Here is a 23,774-nt window from a genome sequence, read left to right as displayed (position 1 = left end):
ATGCTTTCTGCAGGCTCAGAAACTTGGTATCTCAATAGCGTTGTTTGTATTCCGAAATTTTTGACAAGGCCAGGGGAGAATACATTAAGAAATGCCAATACAGTGTTCTTCTGACCAATGAGAACAACATTAAGCATCATTCTGGGTGACCGAGGCGCTGAAGTGCCAACACCCTTATACTTTCCTTCTGCATCTCTGGGCCTGAACTTGTGCAAATATATAAAGCCAGTTATGATACTGATATAATACACAAGTCTTGCAGGGAGGGAGGTGTCTTGCTTGGTTTGGTTTTTAACATCCTGAATTTAAAAGTTCTGGCATGTAACAACAGATTTCTCTACTGGAATACCTGTATCTAGAGGAAAAAAGAATCTTTTGAAAATCTGGCAGGATGCTTGCATAGGGAAACATGGCTCCAGGGAAAACAAACAAGCATCATTTATAAAACATTATTGTTTTTCACATTGGCAAGACACAAAACCACCATATACACAGCCTAAAAAGGTATCTAATGCTCAAGCTGGTAACCTCAAGAGCCATTTTATTTGGGTTTTTATCCTCCCTAGCCTCTGCCACACAGGTCAAAGGGCTGAACAGGCCCTAAGTAAGAGAAAGCAGAAGGGACATGGGCGCTGTGCATTTCCTGAATGGTTCAGTCTATTTAATTGTATTTCACTGAGAAAAATACAGAAAGAACCTCTCTGTGACCCATACAGTAGCAACTGAGGAAGATGAAGGCACAGAAAGAAGTGAAGCATGGGCTCCAATTAAAAATTTAGATTACTCCAATCCTTTGAGGAGCTCCAGAAAAGAGTGAATCTTTACGACATCTTTTAGGCTTTAATAAAACATAGTTCTGACTTGAGCACCATATTAATGTTGAACAATTCAGATTCCTTTGTGTTTTGCCTTTTTTTTTTCCCCATATAGCAAATTGTATAATCCCACAACAGAAGCAATAAACAGCTCAGAAACCTTACCAAGTTGCAAAGAATTCTTCAAATGATCTTTCTTTTAAAAGGCAGGGTCCAAGATGCTTTTGTAATAAGATATTAATTTAATAATATCTAATCTCATTACAACCAAGAAAAGGCAGTTTATACTTAAAGATTAAGTAATCTTGCTCAAACTGAATTATCAAAATTAGATAGAACCAAGCTTCCAACCACAACTATTTTGACTATACTGCCTCTTTAGTTACTCTACAGTTAAACTGTCTCTCTTCAAGCCCTAACAAAGAAGCATTTCTACTAGCATCATTAACACACACATATATCTACATTACAAAGATTAGAATTGAAAGCCTTTCAAATTTACTTTATAAATTTTATATCATTCTGTGTCAAGCCAATTATACTGACTTAGTGGCACTAATGAAACGTCACTAGGACCAGCAAAGAAACACCAAGACAGATAGAAACCACTGATGCTACTTCTAGCTTGCTTGGAAAAGCAAAAAGATCACCCAGATTTCAAGTTAACCAGAGCCTATTAAACTTACAAAGCTCTACCCTCCAGACTTTCAATGAGTACTTAACACAAATAAATCCACAGAGAGGCAATCTATATACCTGACTATGTACCTACGTGTATGTATGTAATACACACACACACACAGAGCAATTTTGATAAAAAGCTTTAAAGTCTGTATGAATGATAGACTGGCGACTAATGTGGCTTCCTGTGTGGACAGTCTTAATCCAAAGTTAAGTGTGTCCATATAATACAGTATTTATCTCCACAACTTTCCTTATACAGACAAGCTTTCAGTTGGATACTCAGTACGGCACTGCGAGCAACCCATTCATACCTCAAGTCAAACAAAAACACTCTCTGATCACATACAAGGTTCTGGTCACTGTGGAAAAAAAAGAAATCCTTTTTTGCACATATGGATTTTATATATTTTTAAAGTTTTTCAAGACTGTAACCATTACCTTCATCAAAGTCTGCATCATCTTCTGTATGCTGAGGGAAAGGGAAGCAATTTGTGATTTCAAGTCTGTCATCCACCACAAGACCCAGCAGAACTCCTTGGACCACTTCATTCCCCTGGCCTTCTTCTTGGTAATGTTTAATTATCTTTAACACAACCTAGAACACAAAACAAGAAAATTATAATATGCAATGGGGTTTTTTGTCCTCAAACTATATATTCGGAAATTTAAATTTGTTTAAGTGTTGCATATATTAGAGCTGCAAACCAAGACAGCTACTGGCTTAAACACCACCAATTTTAATACAAGCTGAAGAATAGGTGGCTATTCTAATATTACAGGAGAATTAAAAAGAGGCAATTAAATGAATGGTCAAAATGCAGTTCTAAATCAATTTTCTGAAACACCCTTCTAAAATGAAATATTGATCTTTTTCACTTTAGCTTGTTGCTGTAATTGCTAAAAGCTATTTTGCAGGGGCAGTAAACTCCCTCCTGAGGGAAACACTGCACAAGGAACTAACAAAACACCTTAAAAGTAACTACGCAGAAACTGGTAGGAGATTTTTAAAACGTAAAAAATAAATCAAATTTCAGTTGCATTAACCTTGAAAATTACACCTTTTTGCAGTTTTACTTCAGGTGACAGTTTAATTTATATTTTTCAAATTGCGTCATAGGATACTTCAGAATAATGGTAAAAGCACAAATTATTCACCATATTTTTAATAAAGTAATTCTCACTTCCTTCCCTAAATCTGAACTCTACAATGAATAACTCTCATGAGATGATACTGTAAATTGGAATAGTATGAACAAAACCACTCAAAAATAGTCAATCATTTCTTAGAAATACTTTATACTTAAATAACATTTTATGCTTAACAATAAGAACCAGAACAAGCTAAGACACTAACCACAAACATAGACTTGAAAGAACTTAGCTTTGTCCAGCTTACGTGGGTTTTATTTCACTAAACCTTAACCCAGCCAGCCAGCATGCATCAGAAAACATCTGATGACTATATCGTCATTAAAGCAATACTACTTTAATGTCTATTGGCAAACAGACTAGCCTAATAGATTTCAGCTCAACCACCCCGAGAACAGATTTTGTACAAACACTTGCATTTAGAGAACATTCTACAGGGGAGAGGCGGGGAAAAAAAGGTTAAGTTCCTAATTAAACATGAGGAACATATATTTGTCGTTAGCTTTCCACTTGGTTGTTTCACAGAACTTTATGTCACAATTTTAAAAACACCATTAATGAATTAAAGTACCACTATGTACGTTAAATGGAAGAAAAGGTGACTAGAAAAGAAATTCTTTACAAATACATTGCCTTCTTGGGTTAAAATGGGAAAACCAGGACCTTCATATACAGCCTGCTGGAAGATGGGAATCATAGAATCATAGAATAGTAAGGGTTGGAAAGGACCTTAAGATCATTTAGTTCCAACCCCCCTGCCATGGGCCGGGACACCTTGCCCTAAACCATGTGGTCCAAGGCTCTGTCCAACCTGGCCTTGAACACTGCCAGGGATGGAGCATCCACAACCTCCCTGGGCAACCCATTCCAGTGCTTCTCCACCCTCACTGTAAAGAACTTCTTCCTTATATCTAATCTAAACTTCCCCTGTTTAAGTTTGAACCCATTACCCCTTGTCCTACCACTACAGTCCCTAAGGAAGAGTCCCTCCCCAGCATCCTTATAGACCCCCTTCAGATACTGGAAGGCACTCCATCCCACTGTCCATGTCGCCGACAAAGATGTTGAACAGGACCGGTCCCAACACCGATCCCTGAGGGACACCACTCGTTACAGGTTTCCAACTGGGCATCGAGCCATTTACCACAACTCTTTGCGTGCGGCCATCGAGCCAGTTCTTTATCCATCGAGTGGTCCATCTATCAAATTGATGTCTCTCCAATTTAGAGACAAGGATGTCGTGCGGGACAGTGTCAAACGCTTTGCACAAGTCCAGGTAGATGATGTCAACTGCTCTGCCCCATCCATCAGTTCCGTGGCTCCATCACAGAAGGCCACCAAATTGGTCAGGCAGGATTTCCCCTTGGCGAAGCCATGTTGGCTGTCACCAATCACCTCGTTTTTCATGTGCCTTAGCATGTTTTCCAGGAGAAACTGTTCCAAGATTTTGCCAGGCACAGAGGTGAGACTCACTCGTCTGTAGTTTCCCAGGTCTTCCCTTTTCCCCTTCTTGAAAATGGGGGTTATATTACCCTTCTTCCAGTCATCGGGAACTTCACCTGACTGCCAGGATTTTTCGAATATGATGGACAGTGGTTTAGCAACTTCATTCGCCAGCTCCTTCAGGACCCGTGGATGGATTTCATCAGGTCCCATGGACTTGTGCACATTCAGGCTCTTAAGATGGTCTCGAACCTGATCCTCTCCTACAGTCGGAGAATGGAAAAGAAATACCTTTTCCCAACAAAGCTGGATATAAGTATCAAACAGGGCTAAAACCCACTTGATTTCTTGTTTATTCACAGCATCACTCACTTGTGCTTTCTCTTGCATCTAATTGCATTGAAGCTCTTCAATCTCGGATAGGTAACACCATTTCACCCCAACACACATTCACATCTGTCCCTCAAGACCTTTGAAGCCATACCTTTTTATCCAATTTATTAAAACAAATTTACAGAGCAGAGAGACAAAGATATACTTTGGTGATATAAATCTCATTTTATGGGAAAATAGTAAGGAAATTAAGATCAGACAGTGAAGTAGAATTTAACAGTGCTGAAGGCTATAGAGCAAACACCAGTTTGAGATCAGCAGGATGTAGAAGATGGATGTCTTCTACCATGTAGCCAGAACATAAACAATATTCAACCTGAATTCAGTGTAAAGTTATGATTTATCATGCATTTGCCATAGGCTCTGTCTTGCACAGTTAAGGAATCCATAACTAACTGTAAAGATTACAGCACAGCATGCTCTCCGCCTACTACATAACTATTCTTATCTCTTCACAATCTTGTAATCTTTACCTTCTCCTGTATTTTTCTCATTTGCTCTTGAGTTTGCTGTGCACACCGACTGTCCTTGTTACTGTGAATCCTATTTGCCTCTTTAATTCCGTTCCAGGAGGATTTGTGATACGACACCAATTTTATTGCAGCATTTCTGATGATAATTGCTCACGGAAAGCAGACGCAAATGAAATGCGCATGGGCTGTCATACAGCATTGGTGATTTTTCAGGGAGATAAAACCAGGAGTTCAAAACTCTTAAATGCTAACCAAATACCCCAATACACAATGAAGGTATTACACACGCCTGCAGTTTTCAATCTCCAGCCTGAAGACCATCACAGATGTTATCCAGGGAGGTACAGACCCCTATTTAGGCCTACCTGCAAGCTTTTTTTTTCCTAACAGAGTCTGAGAAAGGTAGCAGAGAAGGTCAGGAACCCTAAATTTCACACCCGTTAGCAAGCTGCTGAAGTTGAGGTTTATGACTGCACTGGAAAATACATTAGTCACCAAAATGATTTATAAAAAGATAAATGCATCCAATGACACACCATTCTTGTTTTCCATTTTGTTCTTTTATTTAGCACATAAGACACAAGTCCTTAGTATAGCAGGTTTTTAAACTTGGATTGAAAAACCTGCCATCAAAATACTACCATATGACTAAGAGGAAAATGCGCACTGGAACTTGTGTTTCGGTACTACAAAACAAACCTTCAGGTGTGAAGTAGAACTATTTCTCTGGTGGTAACAAGACCAGTTTCCAACCTTAAAAACGTCATTTCCACTTATTTGCTAGTCTAGATACAGCAGGAAGAGCTGGTGACTATACAAATGACAACATTATGACATTTCCTGATTTGACTGCACAAATCAATACTTCATATTGAGTAAACCACACGCACAACCAAAAAAACGAACAGTAGCTTGTATCTAGACAGATTCTCAAAAAGATGTTATATTTATGAACCATCAGAACAGCATCAGAATACTTTTACTGTTCTGAAAATAAAAGTAAGAAGTCTTAATATAAATAATGCAAGTAAGAAAACACTGAGAAATACAAACCAATTTTTCAAAATGACACAGGAAAAAAAATATCCCAATGAAATCTAAATGAACACCATATAACCCATCTTTCATCCAGCGCTGATTCACTTTGCAAACATTATTTACAATTCCCATCCACTTATTCATCTAGTAAGAGATAACGCCTCTTTTAGAAATTGGTTTTAAATACCCCTAGACCCTTCACTGCTATACCACTGCTACATGAAATTAACAGTAACCAAAACACATTCCAACTATTCCTGTTCTTTAAGTAATGCAGCTGGCCAACCAGGAAAGGCTATGTACTCAAGAAGAAAATGAAGTAATTTGACTTCAAAATTCTGATACCTCTGAACACACAAGTCAATAATTGTATGCAGCCTGATTTAGTAAATACAATTAGTATGTAAGAAATATTCAGGTACTAAGACTCTAAAGGATATACAAATAACTCCTAAATAAAACTCAAGAGTCCTCCAGCCTTGAAAATCTAGTGTTCAAAATACCAAAGCAATTTAATCACTTGGAGTAGCCACTTGTCAGATTTTAATGGCCATTAATTCATCAGTGCTTCTAATCTTCAGAACTTCAAAGCACTGCTCAAACATTAAGAATGAAGTCATACTGCAAAAAAGAACCATTCTGAAACTATTAAAAACTTCAAAGATACATATTATAGCTGCAGGAGTATAGTGCCAAATTTTAACTTTGGCTACATCCCGACATCACAGTTGTTAATCTCAAAAGTTTGTATTTCATTACAGAAATACCTCTAACATGAACCACCAGCTGAAGTATCATAAGCCTTGGGGGGTCCTGGGAAGATTCTGCTGCAGGGACATGCATATGCCAAGATGCACGTTTCTGTATCTCTCTAAAGAGAGACAACAGCAAATCAAAGCACTGAACATTCATTTATGATTGTGTTCCAGAGAGCTGAGAGTCACCACATGGAAACCAGATTTCCAGTACCTGTGCTGTGTCTTACAGATGCAGTATCAGACGAGAGAGAGCTTCTGTTAGCCCAGTGGATACAGGATGTAACAAGCCGATTTACAGTCTTAAGTATTTAAATATTTTTGAATGCTTAACATTTTTTCCCACCCAAGAAAGCTTTGTGGGCACAACCACTAGCACCAATTGCCAGCATCTGGGGAGAGAGTAAGTCACACTGCTATGTAGCCGTTTGCAAACCCAACAAGGGCATCAAATGTGGAAGGTGCCACAACGCCCACATCCTCTCGATATTTAACACTAGTGAAACTGTGATCAATATTTATCTTGGTAAAAGAGTCTTGAAAGCTATTACCGCTAACAGTGTTTGATATATTCTGAATACATCTGTATCACATGTGGTGCCTTCTCCACATGTATTTTTAAAACTCAAATCATGAACTTTTAAGTGCTACAGCATAAGCAAATTTACTTAAATTCCTAGTACAGATGAAGTTCAAGAGAGAACTGGTAATGTAGTTTTGTAAATGGATAGATATCACCTATCAATACTAACAGTGATGCATGCAATTGAGTTCGAACTGTGATAAGCTCAAGGATGCCTAGAATCAAGACATCCACCTGATACACATAAAATGCACATACGCCACCTCTGGAAAAAGTGTTAATCTCTTTAATGATATCCAAAACCATACCAAACTTTACACATCAAATTTTATACGAATTTAGTGGCCCTGCCTGCTTTCCCAACTCGCATTACACCAAAAGCTAACATACAACCTGTGTCATGCTGAAACTTAACCTATTAGCTACACAAAAATGGAGTTTAGTTACTTGGATCTGAAATCCTCAGGTAACCACGGAATGGCTTTGGTTTTAAACAAAAACTTGAAAAGAAAAAAGAGAAAACTAGAGCAAGATACAGCGAAACACCGGCAATGTTAACATTTTTTAATAGTTGCAGATGAGGTTTTTACACACTACAGATAAGTACTTATCCTACAGTTACAAAGACATGTTCTGGAAGCTGACCAAGCAAAAACTTGCCTTGAGCTGCCTTGTCTCCTGGCTACAGCACTTGATAAGACTGTAACAAAGTCTCTCAACTTTCCTGCCAAGAGAAAAGGAACTCTGAAGTAAATTAGAGATACCACTGCAGTGGTTAAGAGTAAGAAAACATGTGTCTAATACACATAACACTCTCCTCCAGATGATTAAGGAGACAGATGTCTACAGACACACATAAAAAATTCCAACCTAATCAGAGCAGTCCACAGAAACATTTTCTAGAAAGAAAGCACTGTCTGAAAGATAACGTGTCAAAAGCACAACATCAACAGGTTGATACCCTAGTACTTTAGGTGCTGGATACGAAGCTTCACGGCACAAGACTGCCACCACAGAAAGTTGTGGCATGAGTGAACTGAAGATTTGAGGTGAAACTTAATTTTCCACATTGTACTAATCTTGAGAAATACGACAATCTCTACTGACAATCAAACACTGAATTCACTTAGGTGCATATTCCAGCTCAACTGTGAGGATTTTCTAGATTCTCCTATTTAACGTTGATGATTTTTTGACCACTCCCAACGTGACTGATGTCTAAACACATATTCTTTTCTTCCTCATGCTTAACTTTGGAATAAAAGCTCTTCAAACTGTTAGATCCATTTTATCTTGTGAGGAAAAAGAAAAACGACAACAAAAAAACCCAACCAAACTGTTTTCCATTAAGACTTTTGACATCTTAAAGTAATTGTTTTGACAGATACCTTCAATCCTAACTACGATTGGTGGCCAGAAAAGAAAAAAAAAGGTATTTTAATTCCCTGACAAGTAATCAAAAAAGATACTTAATCTGAACATACTGTTCAAAATCTAAAGCCAAAAGGACATTACTGAATAGACCTGAAACCAAGGTAACTTCAGAAAAATGTTGCTTCTGAACAGCAAGTTCAGAGATAACAAGTCTTAGGCCTCTCTGTTCTGTCTAGCAAGTATAGTAGTTGCCCTTTGGACAGAAGGCCTCAAACGCCCTACAATATTTTACCTTTATCTTGACTGGCTAGAGCCTTAACACCAACATTTACAAAGGCTTTGAAAATATAGTTCTTGGAACAGTAAGCTTACGTTTTATGTCACTCAACAGCTAATAAACACCCAATGTCAAAATCTTATTTCTGAACTTGACAGAAATTTGGGGCGTAAAAACAATAATTATATAGGAGGCATAATAGAATGACGCATGACATTTCCTACCAACCCAATCAGGCACAAATATCAAAATCTCTTTCTGACATGAGAGTGGAAGTTTCCTGGAGCTGAGCCCGAATTCAACTATTATGAGTAAACGAGACATATTGACCTGAGGTGGTTCTCGAGCAGGGGATACCACATATGTTTTCACACAGAAATTAGAAATCATAGGATTTTGTTGGTTTTGTCTCACGTAGGTCCTCAGTACAAAATAATATTGGAAATCCATGTTAAACTGAAGGGAAAGTATTACATCCTGAACTGCAGGGCTTGGAGGTAAAATGGGATGGGGATCTTATACGCTTCTGTATTATTTAAATACTTTTGAGTATAAGGAAGCATATGAAAACCAACCAAAGCTTTCTGTTCCATGGGTGACTTACTACATCAGTTGGTAACACATCACCTGCTTAGTTTGTAAACCCCAAGATTTTAGATGGTTCAACTACAAAAGAGAACATCAGTAAACTTCAGAAAGTACACAGCTCCACAATATGTAAGTTAGGTTGAAGAAAACTACATCAATCATAACAGGTCACTGTACTTTTATAGTATTTTCTATCACTTCTATTTGGTTTAGTAACTGTATCACCCTGTAATCATAGGAATCTAAGCGGTTTTCAGTACTATCCCCTGCCTCATAAAGTGCTTAGAGCCATCTAACTCATTTTCCTGTGAGGTTTGGAGGGTCTGGGTTTTTTGGTGGGGTCGTCCCCCCCAAACAGGACAAATAAAGTGATAATATCCATACACAGCATTAAGCTAAATATAATACACCTTGCCACTTCCACCAGTTCGACAAGTGGTTGACTTAAAGCACAACTCAAAGTCAGTGATAGGCCAAGAAGCATTTTGTCACTCCTTCCTGAACATTAACTGGTAATGTGCAGTCTTTGGGGCATGGCCGGAAAAGCTGCACCTTGCTTACCCTGAAGCTCAATGTAAGTAGATACTCAGTTCATTTTCTGCTTTCTGTAACTCTATTACACAGATTATGTGTACCTCAGCAACCTGTTCAATGCAAAATAAACGTAAAGCTTAAACCACCACCAGGAAATGCCCCATATAAAATACTTCATAAGCATCCGCTCTTTCAGTTGTTTTGTTATTTCTCTTTTTAAGAACTACTCCCACACTACTGTAATTCAGCAGCTCTACAATTGCCCTTCCAACAAGAGGGAAACCCAGTCTAACGAGACCGGGGCGTTTCTCTACAGTCTGTCTGCACCTTCCAAGAGCCTCAGTCTTCCAACAGAGGTGGTTGTTCACACAGTGTGATTCCAGGCTCACTATAGGCGCTGCCAAGTGATCGACACCCACACTGTATTTACTGGAAGCACACCCAGCTGCTGCACACATGGCTTAGCTTCTGCCTCATTCTGTTACTGGGATACGTCAAAAGCTGCAGGGATTTAACAAAAAAATTAAGCCTACTAAAGAAAAAACCCAAACTATTCCAACTTATAAAAATCACTGATTTTATATAAAACTAAACACAGAAATGGAACAAACCATTAGTTAAGACCTAGAATTAAAACTGGTAAATATCTTATCTAAAAAACATATAACAAGAAAGATTTTGCTACTGACATAAATCAGCAGGTGGAATTCAGCCTGAAGAACTGAAATAGTAGAGACACTAAGCCTGTATCTATACAAACACAATGCTAGAAGGGTAGAACACTGGGGTTTGGTTAGAAGCCTGTTGGTTTTTCACAGGTTGTAGTTTTCCTTGACTCTGTCAGGAACTTACGTTAATCAGCTAATGTCTTGTAGGTACCATGAAACATCTGTTTAAGTCATTTACTTACACATGTCCAAGCGAGCTGCTTGTTCTTGCAAAGGGAAGAAGTTAAACACAAACTGCAATGCACCAAAGGAAAAAGTCATTCAACAGCGGAGAAAAGCAAAGATTATTAAAACACAGAAAACCATCAAATGTTAAGGCATGTTTTACTAAACAGACCAAAATCTCCTCCTCATTTTTGTCTTGCTACATTCTCATTTGTTTGGGTTTTTTTTAGACTGCACAACAGGTCAGGTTAGCAATCATCTCCATGATCGTTCTCAAACCATTAGTACGCTTTAAATACTGCCTCAATGTCAGCAAAAATGCACAGTTACATTTGTGTATTTAAATTCTCCGTTGCCCTGTTCACACACTGGAATAATGTATTTCTCCCCAATACAAAATTTCATAACACATTTCACAGTACACGGATTCATGCTCATTCCCATGGAAACCATCAGGGCCACAGGCACTGCAGAACCACTTCCTTGTAGAAACATTTCTGTAAGGCTGCCCCAGGATTTCAATCATGCGAGCAGCAGGGTATTAGATGCTATTAGCACACTGTTAGGAGGCAGCGATAGGGCTGTAATGAGATTAACGTCCAAAATTCTGCTAGTTACAAGTAGGATGGAGCATTTCCCCAGGACTACTTAGGGTATTATTTCTCCTATTTCACAAATATCACCGAACTCAAATCTTTTTTGAAAACATTCAGTACCTCAGGCAATTTTTGCAAATTGCAAATACAATTTATATTTATTATTTTTAATGAATTCAGTACCTAACCATCGCTTCAAGAATGCAAGCTGATGAATATACTCCTTTAGAGCACAACATAAGGAAATTACATCGAAGCAGTAAAGGCAGGCACAGTTCCAACATTTCCCGCTCTATACACCAGAGCCTTAAGCTTATACTCCGGCATACAGTTGATATGTATGTTCTGTGTATCACTGAGTCACCGTCGTTCAAATACCCACATTGCTCATTGAAGTAGTAGTGTATTTGCAAGTAAAAGGTTTTCTCTTCAGCATCAACTTCTAGCAGCTTCCTCTAAAAAGATTTAAAGATGACAGCCAAAAGCAGCAGCAGCAAATTTTACTTAACAGCCTATTTTTTAATCAGATTGTACCAAACTTCTCATTTTGAAGAAAAACTGCAAGACAGTTACCCTTATCTATTTGACCTTCAAAAAATTAGTAAAACAGGGCACAGCTATATGGGGAGGAGGGAGTGGGGGCTGATCTGAGACTACTGATCTTTTTCGACCACCATACCCTGCACAACAGAACTGGAATACATATACTACTTAAGGGTGTGTCTTAAAAATCATGACTTCCATATGCATTCAGCAGATGCTTCCAAGTAACCAGTAAATTCCCTACTGGACATGACTTCCATGTCATTTTCATGATTTATAAGCTTTTGTGCAATCATTTTTTCCACATTCAAGCACTTACCCTTTCTGGCAAATGCTTGGTTATGTGTTAAGGGACAGATCCTCCTAGTAACAGGTAGTGCAATCCAAAGAACCAAGCCTGGACTGAATCTCAGTATTCCTGCTTAAAGTATAAAATTCAGAAGAAGGAATGAAAGTCAGCTTCCCTATCTTTCAGATAGAGATAAGACTTGCCTTGGTATCACCATCTGAACATGGCCATGTGAAAACCACTTCCAGAAGACCTCCATTTCTAGTAACAGCTACTGTGACAGTGAGATTAAAAACAACTATTCTAATTTTATCACTGAGAGCACCAATGGATAAAGCAGTAGGGCTTTCAGGTTGTTCCCAACAAGTGACAAAACAGCTGCAGTAAATACTCTGTATGTCATCTGAAGTTTAAAAAGCCTTAAAAGTTTATTTTTTGCATTGATAATAATGTAATATTAAAAAAATAACCGAGTCCTGAATGCGGAAAACTCAGCTCTATGTTAATGAAGAATTTTGTCAATAAGATTGCTTATTTTCCTCAGATTTGCATAAGAAACCCCCAAATACTGGCAAGAACTGACACCTCCAACTAATTTCTAAATGCCAAATGGGTATGACACTTGCTTAACACCAGTAAGTACATATATTGCATGTTCCACAGATACAGGGCTCCATGGAATGGATGTGAAGCAAATGGACTGCAAAGCAGGATACAACGTTTAAGCAGAACGAAGGCAGACTGATGAGCCTTGTATGCTCAAAGCAATGTCCTGACCCTCTTTTCCAGTAAAAGACCAAATATTTATAAAAGAGAATTAGCCTACTATTGTATGCATGTAGCAAAACTCGGGTGCATCTTCAAACTCCAGTAAGTAAATAAGCCTCTATTAACTTCAAGATGAGATTACGCCAAAAGAAATTAACAAAATGCTTATCTGAAATAAGTATCAACATAAAAGCCATCAAAGAATATTCCCACTCTTATGCCCAGAGAACCTTGTGTATGTATGTTACAAAAGATATTATCGAAGTCAAATAAGTTATATTGCCTTTGTTTTGCCCTCTTGATTTTAGATTATTGACTAATCTTACAAAATACTAACAAGAATACTTCTTATACAGGCTTGAAATTTTCCAATTTATTACATTAACAATATATTTACTTTCCATTAAGAGCATACCGTTATGCTATGTGCTAACATAAACTGCGAAGCACTGCTGTTGGAGCAAGTACCATATCTCTGCAATCTTAATGCTGCCTGAAGATTAAAAAAGATTATGAAAGAACAGCACGCTCAAAACTGTACCATCACTGAGAATGTATTTTGAGCATGTGTGTATATATAGAAAAATAACACACAAAGTAATCCTATCCAAAAAATGTCTCTGACAAGGACAGATTAATAAAAAAAGACTATAGCAACAGTAACCTGAAAATACATTAGGGCTTGTCTTTTTCAAAGACAAGAAAAAAACCAAGTCTTGTTCCTCTTCTTACAAGGTCTGTTATAAGGTCTTGTAAGATTTAAAAGGTGGAATTCCTAACACATAATAAGGCATAAAAGATGTTCATTTTATACATACCACAAAGGGCCTTTCAGCATCTGTATGTGCTGTTTTGCTACCCATGGCTTGCTGTATCTTGTATGCCTCCCTCAACTACACCATGCTGCATGTCAGCTGCACAGGTCTAATTCTGTTACAACAAACTGAAAACCAAAGGAGAATATTTAAGAGTGTTCCAGTGAGCAGGGGACATAATGCACTGTCTCTGCAACAAAGCCAGCAACTGTCACCTCCCCCACTCGTAGATACCATATTTAATACCTGAATAGTAAAGGTAATGCTTATCATCTTGTTTGTTTCTGATGTAGTATTTTAATCATTAAAATGTAGTACGTTATTTGACAGATATTTGGTGGAAATACTCTTTTCCTCGGCATTAACAGCCACATAGGTATCCCAAGAGCATGACTTACTGCTTTCAACAGCTACACATAGATATTACGAAGCAAAAGACTAGTTTGATGGGCACATAACACAAACAAAAATAAATGGGAAGTTTAACTGTTAATGGCAGTAGGGTAGAAGGCAACACATTATTTCTCCTTGCACACAGCAAAAAAAAAAAGGCTGTTTTGAAATAATATTTTCCCCTTCAAATTTTGAAGTATAACACTGCTCAACACATTTAAGCCACCTCCACAGTTAGATTAACTCCTTTTGTCAGCACACAAGCTTCACAGTATGAAGTGGTACCAGATGTTCTAGTTTTAAATGCCTCACTGGAGTATACTTACCATGACACTTAGCAGATGCTGACTGCACCAACGCACCCTTATAAATCATTTGAAGTTTGTGCTCTGTTAGCAAGTATACCTGCTATTCATTGACAAAATACACTGGAATTTTAATCCCCAGACCACTACAATGTGGGTACTTTACCCATTTCAGGTGAAGAAATATTCACTGAGTGTTATACTGTAAGGAGGTTCTTGCCCTTTCAACCAGCTAGTACACATCAATGCTCTCTCTTCTGAATATAAGCATGGATTATATGTCAGAAATTCCCCCTCTGGGTTAGATTCATGCAACTTATTGTACCTGAAAATTAATAGAAAGTATATGTATATCACTTAAGTAATACAAAACACTTCTGTCTTCTCCATGGTTCAAGGTATCCATGAAACATCAAGCTAGTATTCAATACACAAACTAACTCTCAGTGCCAGCATAATCTGATCTAAATTATTAGGGAGACAGGTCAAGGAAAAGTCAAAGAGATTAACACTCAACTTAAAATTCCATTTGAACTCCTTTGGAGGACACACAAAACACAATAGAGCGTGACAAACATTATGTCGAAAAATCCCATTCTACAGCTCTGCAATGTCAGGAAGCTGTACAGAGAACAGCAGGCAGAACACAGAGTCTGGGCACTCTTGCAAAGTCTTCAAAAAGGGTAATAAAGAAGGGAAGAAACCACAAGAAAAGCTACGAAAAGCACAATCTTCACAACTTAAGAAATGTCGAAGACTTTTAGCCAGTTCAATACAGGTTTCACTGTTATTACAAATTCCTCAATACTACAGAAGTGGATTGCTTTCAATACTACAGAAATGGATTGCTTTCTTTCCAAGACTGTCAAAAGCTGTCATTTTAAAAAGTGCTTAAACAAACATTTGTAAGATGAATCTCAAAACCTGATTTTCAGTAAACATAGTATCTTATTTCAATTACTGTGATCAAACATATTAACCTAAAGCACTCCTCACTCAAGAAACTAACTAGGCTTTCCCTGTTAACAGCTGGGGATACAATCCTGCTTATCCTACACCTTTAGGACAAAAATGGCTGGTAAAGCAAACAAGACACAGACAACTTAAATACCACAACTATGAGTAGAGTAACTATTGAGAAACAAACCGATAATGTTAGGGTGTTTTTAAAAAGGTAAATTCATGTGGTTTTATTTACGTTTAAAATAAATAAATAAACCTACATACCATAGATGAGAATACAAACCATCAGGCAGACTCCACCATCACCAAACCAGAGATGATGTAATGAGGTTTAATGCAACAACCTTGGATTAAATCAGTCATATCTGACATAAGAGAAGTATCTACACTATAGCCACACTGGTGCAAACACACATGCAGACAAGGCCTACAACTTCTAACCATCTTCTTGACATATTTATGTTTTAGCCAATGTATGTTTGTATTCAATACAAATAAATTGACCAGGATGTCTCGGAGTTTAGCTTAAGTTCTATACAAACCTTAGGAAGTACACCTATATGTATATTGAAAGATTTACAGAATTAAGTAGCTGGAACAAACACTACCTCGCATTAGAAGATGACCTTGAGTACTAACATGGCCTCTGATCCTCATCTCAGAGTTTGACAGTGTAAGGACTCAGGCATCCCTCACCGGCTGCTATCCATGAAGGCTTCCGTTGAAAGCTCTTGCAATATTCATTAACTACAGAATGGCAGCATGTTACTAATATTACGGCTTTCCACATTAGCAGCTATGAAGATACAGGAATAGAAACTTACGAGTTGTTTGGAGAAGCCTACGTAACTTTTGTTACCTTCTACAACATATAAAATGTGTGCAGTGGGCATAAGTGTAAAAAGAATTCATACAGAGAGATTTAATAAAAACAGAAACATCATTCCCATCAATGAAACAGTAAGAGCAATGTGCGTATTAATGCTTTAGTGTGTTGTTAAGGCTCCAGTTGCATTGTTATACAAGAACAAGGTATATGAACACCTGACTCAGTCAACAAAAGCATTACTGGCTATAATCTTCTGAATGCATACATAAATTCAAAAGATTAGGATTTTAAAAAGAAAAAAATATATTGGTGCTTGCTTAAGAATTTAATTAGATGAGCAATCATTTTCCTTCACTTCTACACTCCTTCATAGAATATCCTCATGCAAAGGATTTGCAAAGAATGCAAACAGCTTCCCATTAACAACATACTTCCTTATGACTACTCTGAAGGCAAACCTGATTAATAAGAAACACTTCTTTGGCCTAGCAGGCAGCACACTTGCCTCGCTACAAGATCCCCATCTCCCAACCCACAGCTGTTACTTTCCCAGAAGAAAGTTTCCATATATCCATTATCTACATACCAGTGGTCAGACATAACCCACAATCTACCACATGGAGTAACTCTGGTTTTTAATATTAGTTCAATTTCTGTACTACATAAGCTTTCACGCTCATCTAGTAAAACTGTTACTTACCCTGCCTGACCTTACGTCTCTGAGTGATACATCAGTTCACCTCTGCTTTCACAGCTTTATATCTTGCCTGATATCACTTGATATCAATTGAGCAGGGTTAGAAGTCCCACTAAAACAACATTCTAGCGAAGTCTGCAAGCTTTGATGGAAATTCAGAATCTCTTATCAGAACTACACCATTTTCCAGTACTTCCAACAATAGACCATTTAAAAACTGGAGAATCTGCATGCTGCTTCTTTACACAAAACTAAACTTCCAGGTTTCCCAGGAATAAGCTTACCCATGAGTACAAGTTTGCAAGATTAGGCTACATAGCAATGGGAAACCAGCCTGTAAATGAAGAAGAACAATCAGTCTCATAACACCCTGCAGCCATCAACCTGCTACTTCCAGTAAAGCTATGTGATAGTGAGTCTAAATAATGTTACCATACATACGGTGGCTTTGTTGAAAGCACTAATATTGCAAAAGCAAAAGCTGAAGAGTTACTACAAACATGAAAAAAGGTTACCCTGCAGCTTCCATTGTAATAATGCAGCAAACTGGAAGACAAGACACTTCAATGACAAATTAACTCGCTCCATCTGCTCTCACAGTCACAGCACAATTACTTTAGCACGAGAGTTTCTCTGTCCACTTCATTTACTCACTTTGCTGTGTGAGATGAAGGATGCAAAGGTAATACAGAGCAAAGAGCTATCACTCATACAGTTAAAGGCTATAGTCCAGTGCATATGTAAAAGAGGCCAAATAAAAATTGCAACAGCAGAATAGTAATTTGGGGGTGGGGGAAGGGGGCAAGGTGGGGGGGGAGCATGGAACCCAAACAAACAAACACCAACTTGTAAGAAATAATAAGTAACTACCAGGAAATGCAAGTGATCAGAACTGCTCATTACACTTGCTTCTATGATTATAGTGGCTCTTCTTTGAAGTCCAAGTATCTTTAGCATTAACCCACTAGCTACATAGCAAATCAGAAGGGCCTCCAGCAAGTGTAGTTAAAGCTAAACATTACAATATTTGTTGTCTCTGTTGCTACTTCCCCATTCAGAAAGAAAAATGGATCGGATAATCTGCTCCACAGGAGCAACTGAGAAGAAAGCCTATGTTCTTTCCTCACATGCATTCCTTGCACACCCATACCAGAGCTGTGCTACCCTCTCCTCGATATATAAAGATTAGAAAAATCATGTGTCATATATCCTCTATTTCAATGAAAAAGTGAACAGAGACAACATTTAATTATCTACAAGGAGGGACTCCTGGATTGTCTGGTCACCATTTTCCAACCTGAGTGGTGTCCCTGCAGTTACAGTTGCAATCAACTGTGACCACATCCAGTACATCTGAAACTAACTGCCCTCATCTACCACCGGGAAAGTGAGAGTATGCAGGACCACAGAACTAATAATAAACCAAAGTAATTTTTAGTCTTCATATGTCTGAACTCTGTTTAAATTCACGTTCTCAAATGGCAAATGATGATCATAAGGTGATCGGTACTTCTTTTAAAACACAACCACAAAACAGTTGAGGTCACCACATCAGATACACGTTCCAATAACACAAAACACTGAGTCAGCAGAATTGTTAGTCTAGTTCCCTTCTATAGAAGGAGAACTTCAATGATGTCCATGCTCATACCTGTTCTTCCACTTATACTTCCAAAGCTGCTGGCAATATTGCTAAACTTCAGAAACTAAACTTACTTCTTGAAGAAAGCTCTTCATGCAAGTAGATAGCTGAGAATAGTAAAGAGACTATTTGAAGAATAAGCTCACTCACCTTCTAAAAATGCCTTTAGAAAGCAATTCACACAAGCGAAAAAACTTATGGTACACCAAATGGACACACAGCTCTAAGAAGGTGTGAGCTCTAATTAGGTCCAAAAGCCTACTGCAAACCCCAATCATGCTTTTCCCCTCACCTCCCTTCTTCCAGCTCTTACATTAAAAGCTACTGTGAACACAAGTTTTCTTTGGACTAGCTGAGTGGAGAGAACACAATGGAATTTCTATTCGGATTTCTACAACAGGAAGCAAAGACAACAAAATGTGATGTATTGCGCTCAACTGATGATCCTTTTCTCATCTGAAAGAAAGCGCACATTATAAATCCAAGTTTCTGGAGAGCTGTTTTTTCCCCTGCCATTTCTAATTTCTTAGATTAGACCACCTACATCGTAAGCTGCTTTCACTACAGATTTATTCATCAAGCCTGTAATTTTTCTGACACACTGTTGCATCAACAAAAGCTCCATGTAAAAACTTAAACACGCAGCATACTCTGCTTGCTGAATCAGCCCAAGCACTTCACGATGGCATAAACCAGTGACATATCAGGACTTTCCACAATATGCAATGACTGTGTTATCCCTCAGAGTTACACAGTTCCTTATACAGACTACACATCTCTACTCTAGATGTGAGTTAAACACAGTGATGAATTAAACTAGAGACGAGTTAAACACAGTGATCTATAGAACAAGCACACACTGCCACAATCTTTATTGCTAAATAAACCCAAAGCAGGTCACAGTATCGTCTTCAGAGGACTAACAGAAATCTCATATTTCTATTCAGCACACAGTCAAAACTGCAATACCCATCTGATTCAAGAATTCAGGAAGTGACAAGTTCAAAAAGACAGCACCTCAAAGATGCCTTATTTACTAAGCCTCCTCAACATCAATGGCTCTGAATGCACATGCAATCAGTGTCTTTTTCTGTCTTGTAAAAGCAACTGGATAGAGTCAATTTTCTTTGATATTGCAGTCATTCCCTGTATTCCTGAGCTGGATGAATAATACCAACTTTTGCTACTTTTGCTTATCACACCATACAAAAGACATTCCTAATTCAAAACTGCCAATACAACCATATAACCTCATGATACATAATATCTGCCTGCTGCAAATCTTTCAAAAATGCATCAGAAAACAAACCATGTTCAAGCTATCAAAACCAGAATAAAATACTCAGAATTTCATGATCATGCTGATACAGTAGCTAGCCACATATATCACTTGAGGACTGAGACCTTAGTATCTAGCAGGAAAGCTGATAGGAAAGGTACAGACTTGGATTTTTCTTACCCTTTTTGTCAAACTGTGAAGATTGGAAATCTATGTTCACATTTAATTTCAGAAGCGTTTTATAAACAAGTATTCAAGTAGTTCCATCAAGCTATCAAGTGTCTACAATGTGACACAGTTCCCCACACTCTTCCCAAATTTTGGTGCTATTGTTTTTGTGGAATACTGTAATAGTATAAACATATTAAGAAGTTATGCAAATTTAGGCCATCCTATTAGTTCAGGTTTCATTGTTGCCTTTTACTCCTGCCATGGAAGTGCTTTATAATTTATTATAGTGTTACCTGAAATACAACTGACTTGATCTAAATCCAAATTACACCATTATGTAACAAAATAAGGAATTAGATTAAAATATGAAAGAAGTTAACTATAGGATGCTCTACTTGTACCAGATTTAAAAATGAGGCTAGAAAAGTAGGTATTCCTGCATCATTATGCAGTTTGTTTTAAGGTAACATACTGACATTTAAAACTTCATTACTAATATTGTTCTCTTTTACTTTACTGGTCCTCTGAAATAACAAGTGTTCTAAAATTACTTTCACATTCTCAAACACAGAGAAGACTGAGGCATCTTCTATTTTGCATACACAGATCCAAAAGCAACCTACATAGCGTTCCTTTGCCTTCAAAGCAGCTTCATTTGAAAGGGTTACTTATGCCACTGCCAGGAGATGAGGCAACAGTGGAAAGAGATCACCAACTTCCCTGACACCCACCAAAATCCATCCTCAGTTTTGGCACATAATCACCCTGTCATCATCAAGATGACTTATGAAGTCTTGTTGCTTTGTGAGAGCACAGACCACACATTTAAATCAGGAAGATATTAGAAATGTTTTAGCAGAATTTCAGTTAGACATTTGAAGCACTTCCAATAGAAGACACTTTGTTTACAAAGGAAACAAATTTATGCCAACACTTCTCTTCACCACAGGTGTCATGGAAGATTGTGACCCATGCTGTTAGTACCCTGAGAACACTTTGTGTAAGATTCACTAGGAGACATCTTCAGCAGGTGGAAAGGTGAAAGCTTTCAACTGTTTTCAGTAAGTCACCTTCCTCCACACAGACTCCATGCAAGAGGCACCACTGGGCTGTACCAGAAGAGTACACAAGGACAAGGTAAAAAACCAAAAGCATAAAGCAAAAGGAATCAAGGCATTTGTTAGACTGGCAGAAGCCGACTATCAGAGCCATTCACAGCTGATTTGAATGAATAGCAGTTCACAAAGCAGATTACACATCCACTGGAGAACAGTTTTTAAACATCTGTTCTCTTTATTTCATTAAAGCAAGAGCAAAAGAAATCAAATTTAACAGTTGTTAAGTCCAAAACTGATAAAACAAGTTTTACAGCCACAGAAATGGAATTAAAGGTGCCAACCTGTATCCTGCTCTTAACTATTCCCTTTTTCACTGCTCCCTCAATCCCACTATTAAAAAGCCACACGCACACACCAGTGTCCATCTGGCACCAGCCAGCTTGCAACAGCTGCAGGCTGCTGTAGCTTTAGGGCTGCATTTCACAAGTGGCCAGTTCTCACCACTCCTTGAAAACGATATGTGCACCAAAGCCACAGATACACAGACTGCTGAACAGAATACTGCAGAGAGAATCTGAATTCAAGTCTTTCATAAGAACCACTACACACAAGTTATTCTTCCTCTTCACAAGTATTCACAATACCATGTAACTTCAGGATAATGACTGTGGACTATGACTAATAAACGCCAAGCAGGCTTCAAAGCTTCTCTCAAATTATGCTCTTCCTTTGCATCACCAGGTTCCCATTCTCCTTCATGCTTCAGCTGGACAGTGTTCTGGTGACACTTGGCAAAAATAATGAGGTAACGAACAATGCTTCTACCCTTAAGAAGTTTAAGTAACTATTTTTTCCCCACTCTGCATCATTACAAACATTACCAACCGTATAAGATGTATACTAACACAAAAAGAGACAGCAGCAAAGCCAAGAACCAAGTTTAGTAGGCACTCTTCCACTTAAGGTCTGCATGGATTGCCCCCATTCTCTGCTAAGTCCATGCAATTTGCCAGTTTATTTTATTTCTTATTAAGAAAACAGAGTAGTTGTGGGCAGCCCAAACAGAGACGGCAAAAAGCACAACAAATAAAGGGAATACCCACTATGCTCGCCATTTCTTACACCTGTGTAGCTTTCATCAGTCTGAGGCAGGAAACCCAGAAAGAGAACACCAGAGCACTGGAGCTGAAGAATGAAAGGGAATATTTAAAAGCATTTATTTTCCACCCTGTCCCAGCCTTTGCTTGCATAAGGGTGCAAGTCGCTCCCCTCACCAGAGATGAGCCTGGGCATGAATCAAGAAGGTTGGGAGGATGAAACTGTGAGGGTGCTGAGGTCCTGGCACAGGTTGCCCAGAGAAGCCCCATCCCTGGCAGTGTTCAAGGCCAGGTTAGACACAGGGGCTTGGAGCAACCTGCTCCAAGGTGTCCCTGCCCGTGGCAGTGGGTTGGAACTGGATGAGCTTTAAGGTCCCTTCCAACCCAAACCACTCTGTGACTCTGTGGAAGCGCTCCCGCCCCTCGGGACTGCAGCGCGGCCCCGGGACCGACACGGCTCCCAGCCCTAGCACCGCCTCACACACGCGGCCGCCCCGCCTGCCCGCCCTCCGCCAGCGGCGGCGCCGGCCCCTCCGCTCACCAGCCCGTCGATCTGCACTTGCTTGACGGCGGAGTCACCCGTGGCGGCGGCCTTGCCTTTGCCTTTCGAGGCGCCGAACCCGCTGCCGGCAGTCCCGGAGCTCTCCTTGCGCGACGCCATCTTGCCCCTCGCACCGGACGGAAAGAGAAAAGCGAAACACCGGAAGCGGCGGCGCGGCCGCGGCGGTGCGCGGGGAAACGGCTCCGGGCGGGAACGCGGTGAGGGGAGCGTCCGTGGCGGCCCGGGGCGGCTCAGGCGCTGACAGGCGGGCGCGTCACCGCCGTGCTGCGGGGGCCGGCGGCGGCGGAGAGGGGTTGGTGTGAGGGCTGAGGGGGCTCAGCTCGTGGAGCGTTTGCACCAGCTCGATACCGAGAAGCATTTCAAGAGAGAACAGATCTGAAAGTGTTGGGGGTTATCTTTAAAAAGCAGACTGGCATGGACTTACCAACACGGAGCTGTTGGGGTGAGGCCAGAGGAGGCCACGAAGGTGATCAGAGGCTGGAGGCTGAAAACAAGCTGAGAGAGCTGGGCTGGTTCAGCCTGGAGAAAAGAAGGCTCCGGGGAGACCTTAGAGCAGCTTCCAGTGCCTAAAAGGGCTGCAAGAAACCTGGAGAGGGGCTTTGGACAAGGGCCTGTAGGGACAGGACAAGGGGGAATGGCTTTAACCTGACAGAGGGGAGATTGAGATGAGACATTAGGCAGAAGCTCTTCCCTGTAAGGGTGCTGAGGCGCTGGCACAGGGTGCCCAGAGAAGCTGCGGCTGCCCCATCCCTGGCAGTGTTCAAAGCC

General features: G+C 39.3%; 1 protein-coding gene across 2 annotated transcripts in view; it reads right to left on the bottom strand.

Annotated features, from left to right (window-relative positions):
• Nucleotides 1-23,141, bottom strand: part of EIF3H (eukaryotic translation initiation factor 3 subunit H) — an 87,952-nt gene extending 64,811 nt beyond the window's left edge. The window contains exons 1-2 of one of the 2 annotated variants that reach the window (XM_030509777.1): nucleotides 22,986-23,141; nucleotides 1,938-2,094 (exon numbers count right to left, since the gene is read on the bottom strand). In XM_030509777.1, the coding sequence (XP_030365637.1) occupies nucleotides 1,938-2,094; nucleotides 22,986-23,105 (277 nt within the window). In that variant the 5' untranslated portion in view covers nucleotides 23,106-23,141. Of the gene's footprint in view, nucleotides 1-1,937; nucleotides 2,095-14,013; nucleotides 14,195-22,985 lie in introns of those variants that run through there. The other variant, XM_030509786.1, reaches the window with a different exon arrangement.
• Between the last annotated feature and the right edge of the window lie 633 nt (nucleotides 23,142-23,774).

Source organism: Strigops habroptila, chromosome 1 (assembly GCF_004027225.2).
Source record: "Strigops habroptila isolate Jane chromosome 1, bStrHab1.2.pri, whole genome shotgun sequence".
NCBI classification, from domain to species: domain Eukaryota; kingdom Metazoa; phylum Chordata; class Aves; order Psittaciformes; family Psittacidae; genus Strigops; species Strigops habroptila.
The sequence above is the reverse complement of the archived record's forward strand: the minus strand, read 5'-3'. Positions and strand labels throughout refer to the sequence as shown.